At 42.1% G+C, this 13,746-nt stretch overlaps 1 protein-coding gene across 4 annotated transcripts in view; it reads left to right on the top strand.

Moving 5' to 3' along the window:
* LOC147325981 (mediator of RNA polymerase II transcription subunit 13-like) overlaps window positions 1–11,531 on the top strand; it is an 89,428-nt gene extending 77,897 nt beyond the window's left edge. For all 4 annotated transcript variants that reach the window (XM_086300787.1, XM_086300788.1, XM_086300789.1 and 1 more), the window contains 16 exons: window positions 1,370–1,548; window positions 2,600–3,525; window positions 3,753–3,932; window positions 4,051–4,280; window positions 4,378–4,576; window positions 4,694–4,958; window positions 5,042–5,294; window positions 5,378–5,566; window positions 5,661–5,884; window positions 5,979–6,121; window positions 7,546–7,704; window positions 8,005–8,169; window positions 8,416–8,570; window positions 8,893–9,057; window positions 9,252–9,361; window positions 9,677–11,531. In XM_086300787.1, coding sequence (XP_086156913.1) covers window positions 1,370–1,548; window positions 2,600–3,525; window positions 3,753–3,932; window positions 4,051–4,280; window positions 4,378–4,576; window positions 4,694–4,958; window positions 5,042–5,294; window positions 5,378–5,566; window positions 5,661–5,884; window positions 5,979–6,121; window positions 7,546–7,704; window positions 8,005–8,169; window positions 8,416–8,570; window positions 8,893–9,057; window positions 9,252–9,361; window positions 9,677–9,809 — 3,675 coding nt within the window. In that variant the 3' untranslated portion in view covers window positions 9,810–11,531. The remainder of the gene's footprint in view (window positions 1–1,369; window positions 1,549–2,599; window positions 3,526–3,752; window positions 3,933–4,050; window positions 4,281–4,377; window positions 4,577–4,693; window positions 4,959–5,041; window positions 5,295–5,377; window positions 5,567–5,660; window positions 5,885–5,978; window positions 6,122–7,545; window positions 7,705–8,004; window positions 8,170–8,415; window positions 8,571–8,892; window positions 9,058–9,251; window positions 9,362–9,676) is intronic.
* The last annotated feature ends 2,215 nt before the right edge of the window (window positions 11,532–13,746 follow it).

Raw genomic sequence — 13,746 nt, 5'->3', positions numbered from 1 at the left:
GAATATTAATCATATGCATTATGAATGCATTTGCTCCGTACTGAGTGCATCTTCTTAACAACACAAGCAAGTTACTCCAAGCAAATCATATTGTTAGAGCAGCTTCGATATGAGAAGGAAGACTGAAATACATAAATATTAGATTTGAGTGAATATGACTTCATGATGAGTTGACATACATAGTGATCTAAAGCAGATAAGGGTTGTCATAATCCTGCTTCTTATGACATGTTATTGAATGTTTAAACGTGTGAATAATTCAAGGAGAACATCTGCTTTTAACAGTTTCTTAGAATCCTAATGCAGTCCCTAATGCAAACAGAAGATCACTGAGGAATATCTTGCTAACATATCAGTTACGCAGCTAAAGCTGAGAAAATGTCACTGTTCTGTTTGCTCTAAAAAACATATTAATATGAACATGGGTAGTTTCCCCAAGCCATCCTGTTGCTTTAAATAGTCAACAGAGTACCACAGACAGGGGATGTTTGCTAAAAAACACAGTTCTCTGCTCTTTCAAGAAATTATTTATGTTTTTCAAGAAAATTAGCAAATAGATTTATGACTGTAGACTTTGGCCTCCTGTGACCCTGAACTGGATAAGCAGAACTGAACTGGATGGAGGCATTAATTTTGTGGAATCACTGGTTTATTAATTTCAGTGATTTTCAGGAGGTATTTATAATTTGAAAATCTGTGATTAGTAGATAAGCAACAATTCTGAAACTCAAGGCAGGGACTGCTAATGATGCTGGGGACAGACATTCAATAATGTGGCCACTGAATTGTTTTTTCCAAAAATCTGGAAAAATACTGTCTTAGTTGATTTATTTGCAAGCCTGATTTCTAAATAGCCCTTTTAACCCTTGTATGGTGTTCGGGTCTGTGAGACCCGTGTTCAGTTTTTTTCAAAAGAAAAATTAAACAATTAATTATTTTTACACGTGTAAATGTGTTGTGTCTTTCCACTCACTCCACTTGATTATAACTGATTTATTTATAACATTTTATATAAAAGAAAAACGAGAAGCACATTAATTCATAAATGTGATCTAACAAAGGTAAAGGGAAAAAATTAACCATGTTTGCTGTTCATATGTCTTGTAATTGGGATGAAGTAAACATCTGTTGAGTAATTTAACATAAAATTGTTTGATAGTGTTAATTTGGAAAGCCAAAACTCTAGCGGGTCCACCAGACCCATGAACACTGGCTGAGTAACAAAAATACGAACACCACACAAGGGTTAATTGCGCCTACAGTAGAAAGAAGCTTTTCCTCAACTTCTGCTCTTTAACCACTTATTCAGCGTATTGAAACATGTCTTTATACTTGTAAATAACAAACATTTATTCCTCTCTTTGTCCAGCCGCTGATAGGCTCCTCCATGTTTGCTCCACTAGCCTGCCTACCCAGCCAGAATCTTCCACCACTCAAGATTCCTGAACAGTGTTATTACCGTCCTTCCTGGTCCTTGTTGCCCAAGATGGAACATTTCCCCACGGTCATGCATCCCCAGAATTCTGCTTTCACCAAGGATGGATACATGTGAGTAATCAGTTATCACATTAGAGAGTAAAACGACTTTCATCTTGTGCTTCTCTTGGTTGGTTGGTTGGTAATTTTATTTCAACATGTGAACAATATACAAGTACATTTAGAAAAGAAATAAGAGAGAAAAAAAATACTATACAAATTACATACAAAAAACCATTCTGATTAATTTACATGTTGAAAGGGAGTGGGAAGAAGTATACACTTATTTAATCCCACCCCTTTGCCATAAATTATCAGTGAATATTTAGTCAGCTTCCTTACTGATATAATTTGTAATAAAAATAGTGAACAGATTTCTGATATACTATATACTATAATATCACATCATGAATTTTTTGTTTGTTTGTTTGTTTTTAAATAGAGACATTCACTTAATTTAAATATTTTCCTCTTCTTTATAGATCGAGAAGATCATATTTTTATAACTCTTTTTGAACAGTTTTATGTTTGGACATTGCTTGTAATTATAAATCACTGTTTAAAATAGTTTAAAGCTTCTGAAATTAAGCTGTCAACAGAATGCAAAGACACAACTGTTTTGACTTTAAGTGTAGAACATCTGTTTACTGTGTTGGAGAGAATTAGGGCCCAGCTTTACTTTCATGTAGTTTTAGCGTGTACCTGTCACTGTAACCTTTAATTACCCAGGCTGGTCATTAATAACACATTCTTATTTGCAATGATGGCCGGGGGGTGGGGATGGGGGAGCCTGGGGAAAATGGGTAGTTTAAAGAAAAGCACACATCCAAAACATCTCAACACTGGTGAAACGCTGCCCCCTGGCGGCAAGGATTTTAATCTACCAAGGATAATTAATGAGTTCATTTTAAAGGTTTTTTTAAGCATGCAGTTCCTGATAGGATGGCTTGTGGGCACTTTTTAGCCTCACTGGAAAGACTGTAGTGCTCTAAGCACGATATCACTTAGTTTTGAGGATTTCCTTTTGTGTTTGGAACAAACTGCACAACCTTTAAGAGATGCTTCCAGACAGTAACGCTAATCTTGTTTGTCTCACTATTTGTTTTTTCGATTCTTTTTCCAGAAATATTCCCAGTGTTCCCCTTGCTGACCAGGACTATGTGCAGATGAGTGGAGCTACTGCCTCTACCAGTACCACTACTGGCATCCTCCCATCTCCTGCCACCCCACGCTTCTCTGTGCCCACCCCAAGAACTCCACGTACACCACGGGGTATTAACACTGCAAGCTCTGGACAGGGTTCAGTAAAGCAGGATGGTACTGAGCTTAGCTCACCAGTTTCCACCCCTTCGACAAGCCTGCCTCTCAGCTCTGTAGAGCCCCTAGCTCGGCCGGGCCCGTCTCTGCCTGAGGCCCACAGCCTGTACACAATCCTCCTCCTCTCAGACTCTGTCCTCAGTGTCTTCAAGGATCGCAACTTTGACAGCTGCTGTATTTGTGCCTGCAACCAGAATGTCAAAGGAGCAGATGTGGGGGTTTATATCCCAGATTCCACTGGTGAAGATCAGTATCGCTGCATGTGTGGCTTCAGCGCCATCGTGAACAGGCGACTGGCCCTCGGAACAGGCCTCTTCCTGGAGGACGAGCTCGACATTTTTGGTCGAACCTCCGAAGTAGGGCGAGCAGCTGAGAGGAGGTTAGCACTTTCCAGACGGGACCCGACTATGGGAGACTCCAAGGCCAAGCGGCCGCAGGATGCAGCGCCTGCCTCTCCTGCGGTCATGGTCCTTTTACAGGAACAGTGCTCCCACCCAATTTCTTCTCTGGCTTCACTTCATTTCCCCCTGAGCTGCTCCTGCCACGGCCGCAAAGGGGCACTGCTCCAGAGCTGGATGTCTGAAAAGCAGTGGGCAGATGGGAGTGATGCCTGTACGGCCTGCTACAATGCTTTGGAGCAGGGACTTCAGTATGTGGATAACCCCACAGGAGGGAAAGTAGATCTATCCGTTGTCAGAAGTACCGCTCTCCACTCCTGGCCTCACACTAATGGTAAGAATTGTAATCTGGCTTCTAAAGAGTGGACTCATATGATAAATAATTATGATAAATCCCTTAAATTAAGATATTTATTATGCATGCTGGGCTGCTTTTATATGTAATCTATGATGTATTTTGTATTTCTTTATGTATTTCTTTGTTTCTTTGGTGTTCAGAATCTTGTTAACGCCTGTGCATCTGTACACTTTCTGTGTGTGTATGTGTGTGTGTCTCGAAAGTGGTGGATATGAGCATGTTGTCGTCACAGGATATGGTGCGTATGCTGCTGTCTTTGCAGCCTTTCCTGCAGGATGCCATCCAGAAAAAGAGAACAGGACGGACCTGGGAAAACATCCAGCATGTTCAGGGTCCGCTCACCTGGCAGCAGTTTCATAAGATGGCCGGGAGAGGTTCTTATGGTGAGTCAGTGCATTCTTTGTGTTTACGTGAACAGCTAGCGCTTTGTGTTGAATTTCACCTGTATATTTTGTGCCATAATATATATCTTAAAGATGTCATAATGTTTTCCTTTCTTAGGTTCAGAGGAGTCTCCGGAGCCCCTGCCCATTCCTACAGTGCTGCTGGGTTATGACCGGGAGCGGGACTTCTTGGCACTGTCCCCGCTGGCGTTGCCTTTCTGGGAGAAGTTGTTGCTGGAACCTTACGGTGGGCAACGAGATGTTGCTTATATGGTGGTTTGTCCCAACAGCCCCTCGCTTTTGTCTGCTGCCCGATCCTTCTTTCTGGAGCTTAGTGCAGTTTATGAGGTAGGAGATTGAACTCCAAGTAAGAGCCACGGTCCGATTTCAACTCATTTGTACATACTTTGAGACTTTCATGTCCTTTTCCCAACTCCTATTCCAGACATGCCGTCTTGGGAAGCACCGTCCGCTGGCCAAGGTGTCCAGAGATGGCATCGTGCGCGTGGGAGAAGATGTGGAGAAAGAAAAGCTGGAGGAGCTGGATGTGGATCAGTGGTTGACTGGACCCTGGGTTGGACAGCAGCACACTGACAACCTCAACAAACTCAAACTTTATGCTTATGCTTGCAAGCAGCAGCTTGGTGAGAATCACTGAACAGAGTAAACGAACTGGATCGCATTAGCTCTGTTTTTGAATCTGTATATTTCTTTATCTTAGGTGAATAAAGATGGGCATGTGTTCTTTTTATCGCTTTCAGGCCCCCAGCTCTCTGCCCTGCCATTGGACAGCAGTCTTCTGTTACCTCCCAAAGCCCAGCCGCCTGTGAACAACACATCCTCAGCTCAGCCTTCTTCTTCCACTCAAGGAGAACAAACTACAGGTGGTGCCAGTTCAGTAAATGCTTCAGCCCCAACTGGAGCAACCGCAGGCCAGACAGAAGAGATCCAAGGAGGAGCCAGTGACTCCAAAGGACCTCCTAGTTCCACCCCACCAGCCAACACACCAGCAGAAAACCCTGAACTGTAAGATTAAGAATGATTTTAACATCTCAGCTGTTCTTCCAGCTTATTTACACTGAAGCTTGTTTCCTCTGCTCTTTTTTCAGCTCTTCCGAGCAGTCTAGAATAGGCATCCCCACTGTGGCTGACTCAGTGGACAGCCATGCCAACCCACCAGCTATTGTTATTTACATAGTGGACGCTTTCCTGAGCTCAAGCGGAGCGAGAAACGATGGAGGGGAGGAGGAAGAAGGTGACGAGGTAGAGTCAAGTAGCATTTGGCTGCTAGGGCTTCTCCGCTGCTACACAGAGATGCTGCAGACACTGCCTGAAACAACAAGACCCGCACTGGTGCTACAGGTAAGAAAATAATTGCGAGGCAGGAAGCAGAATTCACTTTTGATCGCCATCCTCAACATTTCTTTGCGTCATTTATATTTTAGGTGGTGCCGTGCCAGTATCTACTCCAGCCAGCTAGCGGAGAGAGCCATTTGTACCTGCAACACCTGCGCTCCCTGGCCTTCTCTTGTTACTCTCAGTGCAGGCGTCTACTACCCCAGCAAACACATATCAAGTCCTTGACTGGTTTTGGCCCAGTTTCCACTGTCAGTTCGGTACTTAAGAGTCCAGAGGTAAGCATGACAGTTCAATGATATGTTTGGTTTCAGTAACTGTAGTATATATCATAACTTCCCTTTTTAATAAAATCCTAATTGTTTAATGTAGCACCCCAGCCCACTGCAGCTGTACACTCCACCATTTGTGCTCGGTCCAAGCCGTCCCAAGCAGCCAGAACCAGGAGAAATATGGGCAGAGCTGCCTCCCAAATACAACGTGCTCTTTGTAGGATACTGCCTGTCACATGACCAGCGTTGGCTGCTTGTTTCCTGCACTGACCAGCAAGGAGAGCTCTTAGAGACTTGTATCATCAACATTGATGTGCCGAACAGGTGAGAAACGGTTTCAGTGAAAGGCCTGTCCTGTCAAAGCGTTTGGTGTGACATGGCGGTTTCTAGCTTTTTTCATGATTTCTTCTCACTTCAGAGCCCGCCGTCCTAAGGCGTCAGCTAGGAAGATGGGACTACAGAAGCTGTGGGAGTGGTGCATTGGCATCATTCAGATGACATCGCTGCCATGGAGGATTGTTATTGGTCGATTAGGCCGACTAGGCCACGGGGAGCTTAAAGGTGAGTGACACAACTCATTTTCAGTTCTTTCTGATAGGTTTTAAGCAGAGGAAGTGTGCAGTAGAATAGTTTTTTCTTGCAAAATAGCAGTAAAAAGTCTTGAGGGTTAATTTAGGGTATAACTGACCTTTACTCTTCATACTGCACATCTATCAATATTACAGTGCTGAAAAAATGAAATTGATCATTAGAAAACACATCAGATCTCAATGAGAGAAAATATCTATTTGTAATATCTATAATGATACGGACTGGGCAATGTGTTAGGAATGAAAAGATGTTCAAGGCCTCCACAATCCAGACCTGGACCAGGACATCACTGAGCTCTGGTCATGCTGAATGATGTTGTAGTCAGCCCAATGTTTCACATCTGTCACATGTGCTCAGGGTAAACCTGCTCTCTCTGGAAAGCACAGGGTGCCAGTGGTGTACCTGCCAGTTCTGGTACTCTATGGGAAATGCCAATCATGCCCCACGGGGAAGTGAGCACGGGCCCACTAGAGAACGTCAGGCCCTCAGGCCATCCTCAGGAAGTCTGTTTCTGATTGTTTGATCAGAGGCGTTCATATCAATGGTCTGCTGGAGGTCATTCTGTAGGGCTCTGGCTCTGGCACTGCTAATCCTGTTCCTCCTTGCACAAATTAGTAGATACCAGTACTGCTGATGGGTAAAGGACCTTCTACGACCCTGTCCAAATCTTTTAGAGTAACTTCCTTTCTCCCGGAATCTCCTCCATGCTCCTGGGACTATGTTGGGAGACACAACTGGAGAAGTTAGCGTACCTATGCGAAGTCTGTAGGGTCCACGTATCACCTCATGCCACCAGTTGTGACACTGACCCTACCCTAATGCTAAAATAGTGAAAAAAAAGAAAAGATGAGGCTCCAAAAAGGCCTTCTCCTGTAAAACCATTCCTGTTTTAGGGATTGTCTCATTGTTGCCCCTCTAGTGCGCCTGTTCTTAACTTCATTAACAGCAAATCAGCTGAAACTGATCAACAACCCCCTCTGCTACTTAACCACATAAGTATCCCAGAAGTTTAACTAATGCGATGCTATACTCTGAATGAAAAGTGTTTAATTTTTTGAGCTCCATATAATCCACTGAAAGGACACTGGGACTCACTGGACTTGCTCAGTTTCTGGCTTTAAGCAAAGACAACTGGGCCATTCAGTCAGCAGACTTCTCTGACGAACTCTTCTTTTATTCTTTTATCGTAATTAAATTTTCTGACCTTTTGAATGGAGAGTTTCGTGTTACCCACCTGTACTGATTACAGATGTAGTCATAGACTGGTGCACAAACACACGCACACACATAGACACACGTTTTATAATGGAAAGACATTTCATAACTTGCTCTCTCTTAAAACCTTGGCTTTTCTTGCTACATCTCTATATCCCCTACTTTATCTCTCTTACTAGACTGGAGTTCACTCCTTGGGGAGCACTCCCTCCACTCAATAGGACGCCAGCTGAGGGAGGCGTGCCGCATGTGTGGGATCTCAGCTGCTGACTCTCCAACAATCCTCAGCGCCTGCCTGGTCGCCTTGGAGCCACAGGGCTCCTTCGTGGTCATGCCTGGTAAGTAGCTCACCCACTTTAGCAGTTAGCATAATAAATTATGAGTTTAGCTGTCATGTTTATGGCTGTGGCACTAATAATAGCGCATACTTGAGCGTTCAGACGTCACAACAGTCAGAGTAACAGATTAATAACAGAAATTTTTTTGCACCAGTGTGCAAATAAGAAAAAGTGTACATAAACAAATGTTTGTATTCAGCTATAATAAATAATTAAACATGTGCTGACCACTTTAGTTCAATAGCTAATAAATACAGTTTTCCCCTCACCTTTTGTGTGTTTCTGTTTATGCGGATCCAGATGCGGTTACCATGGGCTCTGTGTTTGGCCGCAGCACTGCTTTGAACTTGCAGACCTCGCAGCTAAACACACCTCAGGATGCTTCCTGTACACACATTCTAGTCTTTCCAACTTCTTCAACTACCCAGCTGGCGTCCAGCTCCTACCAGACAGAAGACAATAATGGTAATGCCACCCAGGATAGCAGTTATGCTAAAGTAATAAGATTATTTAGTAGTAGACCTTGAACAGTTGGATAAATACGATGGTGCTTTTTTGTACCAACAGGTGGCGTCCTTGTGCTTTGAAAGTCACATTGAAAATAGTTTTCAGATATGTGCTGCTGTGTGCTTTGAGTAGGCTTTTAATGACCACAGATAGTTGCTGTTGTTGATGAGTAAAGCATGCATTTACTTTACTTTTTCTCCTCAGATGACATGTTTGATCTTCCCTTTCCTGATGAACTGGAGAATGACATTGGCATTGGCATAATGCTGAACCTCCACTCTTCACCCAACACCTCTCCCGTGCCCTCGCCTGGGTCTCCATCTGGGATGGGAATGGGATCCCATTTCCAGCACACCAGGGTGAGTCAGGGTTCAGTGGAAAGAGGGTGCACAGGCTTGAAACAAGTGGCACCCTGTAACAAAAGAAAAAGAGCGACTGTCGTATATTTTAAAATGTAAATGAGCTATGTTTACACATAACCGTTTTATTTCGGTTGAAAAATGAAGAGTTGCCTGTCATAAAATGCTAACGTACGCATTTCTGTTTAAGGAAGACAGCCCACAGCTGTCAGTGCACATGCTCAGAAATATAGCCTGTTGACAGATGAATAAATTGTACAGGTCATGACCCCAGATTGCAATGAAGGTAATATTTATTTGCTGGCATTCTCTCTGTCTGCAGAGCCAGGGAGAGCGCTTGCTGTCAAGGGACAATCCCCCAGAGGAGCTAAAGCAGCAGCCGCTGGCTCTGGGCTACTACGTCTCCACTGCACAGGCGAACGGACTTCCTCACTGGTTCTGGGCCTCTTGCCCGCAGGCTGAGAAACAGTGTCCGCTTTTCCTCAAGGTACCCACAACAATGCAAGTGTGGCTGAGAATGAATGTAAAGCTTTCAGGATTGGAGACAGAGGGAGAAACTCAGAGAGACACAAACCTCAAATTTATTGATTTGTTTATAGATCTGTTTATAAAATCTTCAGGTAAACTTCGAAAGCAGTCAAGCTTCAGTACTTTAAACTGCTTTGTGTTTCTTGCCCGCAGGCCTCTCTCCACCACCATATCTCCATAACACAGTCAGATGAGAACGTGTCAGAGAAGACTAAGAGGGCCCCACACCCCTTGGATTCAAAGACCACTTCTGACGTGCTCAGGTAACTTCATTATGTGCATTAAATGCTAATGAAATTGACAAGCGTGCTAAATGTATATGTTTCATATTAGCACCAACAATTCAGATGAAGGAAGCTGCATAAAGCCTGAAAATATGAAGCCTTCTTCTTATAGTTCTTGAAAAGTTCATAATTATCACCTTGATAATTATGCAGATGTTTGCATATTTTTGTCAGTGTGAAGAATGAGTTCAGAATTAGATGTGATCTCATAGAAAAAGCAGCAGTTACATTTTTTCCTCTTCAACAGTTTTCACCTAGCGCCTTGATAAAACTGTGTATATTTTCCACTCATAGGTTTGTGCTGGAGCAGTACAATGCCCTCTCTTGGCTGACGTGTACCCCTGCCACTCAAGATCGCCAATCCTGCCTGCCCGTCCACCTGGCCATACTAGTCCAGATGTACAATGCCATCCTAAACATGCTTTAGCTTTTGTGAGACTTCCAGGACAGCAGTCAAGGGCCGAGGGTTAGCTTAATTTCTCCTGTGCCTACACCTCTTTCCGACCACCAGAGGGCACCAGAGCTCCTCTGTTCTATTAGGTAGACATGGATTGATGGCAAATAAAGGACAGGACAAGCCAGACAATCCCATTCCTGGAATGTAACGAATAAAAGAAGAGCGAAATGTTTTCAACAGCAACGTCACTCAGCTGCGACGCAGTGGAAAGCCAGTGCAGGGTGTACCTTCAGAAATGGGTCTGTGAACATTTCGGGGAACACGGACAGATCCATCCCAACTATGCCTATCCAAGAAAAAAACTAAAAACAAACCATTATATCCCACATGGGCAGCATCTCTTTGTGTGTTTTGAAGCATCTGTGGACGACATTTACAGAGAAGCTCCGTACGGTTCTTTTTTAAACACCCTCAACTGTCAAAAGGGACTTCTGTGCAGGGTCACATGACTCCACATGGCGTGTTTTACAACCAGCAGAGTGACGTGAGATCACAAGCGCGTGTCTTTGTTACATCAAAGGTGTTTTTACATTTTTTGTATAGAACTGAGCTCCTTGTGTCTCTCGGTTGCTGGTTGGTTACAGAAACTTTTACCTTCACTCTGAGAGGAGCAACTCCCACTCGCTCCAGAAGGGGGGACTATTTGATAATGGCACTTTTTTCCCCCTCGTACCTTCCAAAGTGTTGTAGATATGAACACGATGGAAAATATTTGTACAGTTGAGTAACATGTGTTGTTTATAATGTATGGCATACATTTACAAAGAATCGAGACTTATTTTTAATATTTAAAACGAGAAAATGAGAAACTTAAACAAGGCCTTTTTGTTCCCATTCGACCATTAATCGTCTTGGGATCTGAAATAAAAATTTGTCATTTTAATGCAGTTGTAAAGACGCCATATTTATACAAATTATATCATGTCATAGAATTTGATATACATATATATATACATATATATATATATCTATATATATGTGTGTACATACATAAATATATATTACCTCTTTCAAGCAGGCACTTAATGTTACTGGGGATGGGCACAGTCTGAGCATTTATTAAAGATGCATTTTAGTTTCTTTTTGTTTTCTACAGATGCTGAACATTTTAACTTTTTATTTAAGTTAAATTAAATTCACGCAGGAGATACGCTATGAACTGTATATTTATAAAGTGTTCCTATTCTCCTAACAAAAACTTGAAATAGGCAATAAAATCCACGGTATTGCGAGATTATGAAACATTTCCGAATGATGCTTTACTTTATTGGCTCTCCTAAATGATGTCAAGAAAACCATTAGAAAGGCCCGTCTCTCTCCAGCTTCCCTCAGTCTGCTCTTTGTTAGATTCCTAGCATGTTTGTATATACACTTTTCAGATGTGCTTTTTGGAGTTTCTTAAAGTTGTACATTTAATGCTGGTTGGTTTACTTTCACTTAATTCATATCAAAGTATTTTTTTCCCTTTGAGCTTTTTTTTTTTTGATATACAGTATACAGTGCAAAACTCATTTAATTACAGCCAAGAGGTTAAATTGCCAAGTAAGTATACACAAATGTACAAAGGCAAGTTTGCAGAAATTTGTTACATCTGTCATCACTTTGAATATCAAACAGATCCACTTTGGTGGGAGAGATCTGTTACTTTTACACTCTTTTTTTTAGTAAATTATTAAAACTCTTGCAAATGAAGTTGTGTTCAGTGTCCTTTAATACCAAATAATGCAAACTATTGACTTTTTGTCATGTTTTTGAACATTATTCCATACTATTCACACATTCTTGGGTTATCCAGTTTATGGTTAAATGTAAACAAGTCCTGCATCTAAGTAAAGTTGTGTTGTTTCACGTTATGCTTCTTTTTTGTATTCTACTGGTGATATTTAGCGAGGCTTTTCACTAGGCACACCCTTTTTTCTTCAGAACTACCTTCATTCTTTGTGGACTAGATTCAACAAGGTGCTGGAAATATTTCTGAGATTTTGGCCCATGTTAACATGATAGCATCACACAGCTGTTAAAGAAACCAGTAAGGGATGGACATGGTCAGCAACAGTACTCAGGTACACAAGGATGTATTAAGCGCCCCAACATGTGCCAATAATTGCAGAGCCAAATCTGCTATGATATACAACCTTGTCCATGCATCCGTCTTCTTCTCATCCAATTCGGGGTTGTGGGAGGCTGGAGCCTATCTGGGAGGCAGGATACACCCTGGACAGGTTGCCAAACTGTTGCGCGGCTACAACCTGAATTCATAATGCAAAATTCAATGGCAGAGTTTCAAAAAGTCATGTTACAGGCTGACTCACAGTTGCACTTGCTGAATATACTTCTAAATTATTTAATGTGAATGGCTGATGACTATGTCTGCTTCATTTACTTGACAGGGTACTTTAATCATGCTTAGTTTAATTCAAATGCACATGTGCACAGAATGTATCAAAAGAAAAAAAAGGCAAGCAGTGGATTCAGGATTCACCATTTACAGTAACTAATTGGTAAAGGAAGTGTGACTCTGACTAGGATATACATTGATTCAAAACCTTTTTTGAATCAATGTATATCCTAAATGCTGGCTGTAGGTCTGTGTAGTGCAACAGCTCAAACGTGAAATGGTGTAAACAGTGTGTGCACAGTAAGAGCAATCATAATTTGACAGCGTCATATAACAAGCTGTGAGACGAGGGCGATAAGCCTTTTATTGCGCTGCTGACAAGAGGTGTGAATCATTGTTTTTCAGCATCCGTCTTTCACAACACCCAAGGATTATCTAAGGCTGCGCAATGACAACAAGCTCTCCAGGCTCTTTGGAAATAAAACTGAACGTGGAAATAAGATTACAAGTAACCTTTGAAGAAAGCGACGTTTACTGACTGGTTCATTAGAGCAAATGACAACAACACACGGTTCAGTGCTGACTGACTATCACGCACGATCTGCCCTTCCTGTTCAACAAGACGGTCGAGTTTTATAGTGTGTATTCAGCTCACACCTGCAAACACAATTGCTGATTAAATTCCTTTTGTAAAAGGAATTAACGTCAATATGATTTTGTCACATTACAGAAGTGCTTTTTCTGCACGTCAACTGTCATGCGTCAGTGTTACTCAAAAACAAAAATGAACTGACGAAGGAAATGTCACTGTAGCGTGACTCGAGCTGTGTCATATTAGACTTGCTAATGCGGCTGTAAACTGCTGAAAGTTGCTGTTGAAACCTGCAGGTTTGATGCTTTCTTTTTAAAGTTACATTATGAAAATAGTGAAAAATGCAGGATTGTGGGAGAGTTGGCTGCCTGTAAAGGTGCATGTGTGTATGTGTGTGTTGGGAAGGCTGTATGAAAAACAGTAAATACATTTCCAGACAAGGATTTTTAAATTAGCTCATTGGATACATGTAATGATTCTAAAGGCTGTCCTCTCAAAGGGAGGTAAGAGCTCTGCTTTTTATGTATGATCTAGAAGAGAGAATATGTACCAGCAAGAGAGAAAAAGAGATTGTGAAAGAGGTTGTATTTGACTGTCAGGGTCACATAATATTGCTAAGTAAAAAAAAAAAATTGCATTTCAAAAGAAGCTAGAAAAGCATAGTGGACAACAAAACTAGAAAAAAAAGTCTCTCTTTGAGGAACTGGGCAGCTCGAGGACATTGTGAATGAAAAAGAGCGAGTAGTTGAAAAGTAAAAGCCACTGAAGAGTCACTTGTCGTGGTGGGGCTGTGTAATGGCCATGACAACTGGAGGAAGTGGACTCTTAATTGACTGCAATGTGTTTTCCACAGATGGCCTATTAGGCCATGGCCATTCACCTGTTATCTGGCTTTCCAAGTGCCTTTTTGCAGCCAAATGGCCTACACACTGGACAAAGGAGGCCAGGGTCTGGTTTGACATAACATTAGTGCTACA

Source organism: Aulonocara sp. 'chitande type north' Nkhata Bay, linkage group LG7, assembly GCF_057382095.1.
Source record: "Aulonocara sp. 'chitande type north' Nkhata Bay isolate Kocher_YH1m ecotype deep benthic linkage group LG7, A_spYH_male_GT1.1, whole genome shotgun sequence".
Classification (NCBI taxonomy): Eukaryota; Metazoa; Chordata; class Actinopteri; order Cichliformes; family Cichlidae; genus Aulonocara; species Aulonocara sp. 'chitande type north' Nkhata Bay.
The sequence above is the reverse complement of the archived record's forward strand: the minus strand, read 5'-3'. Positions and strand labels throughout refer to the sequence as shown.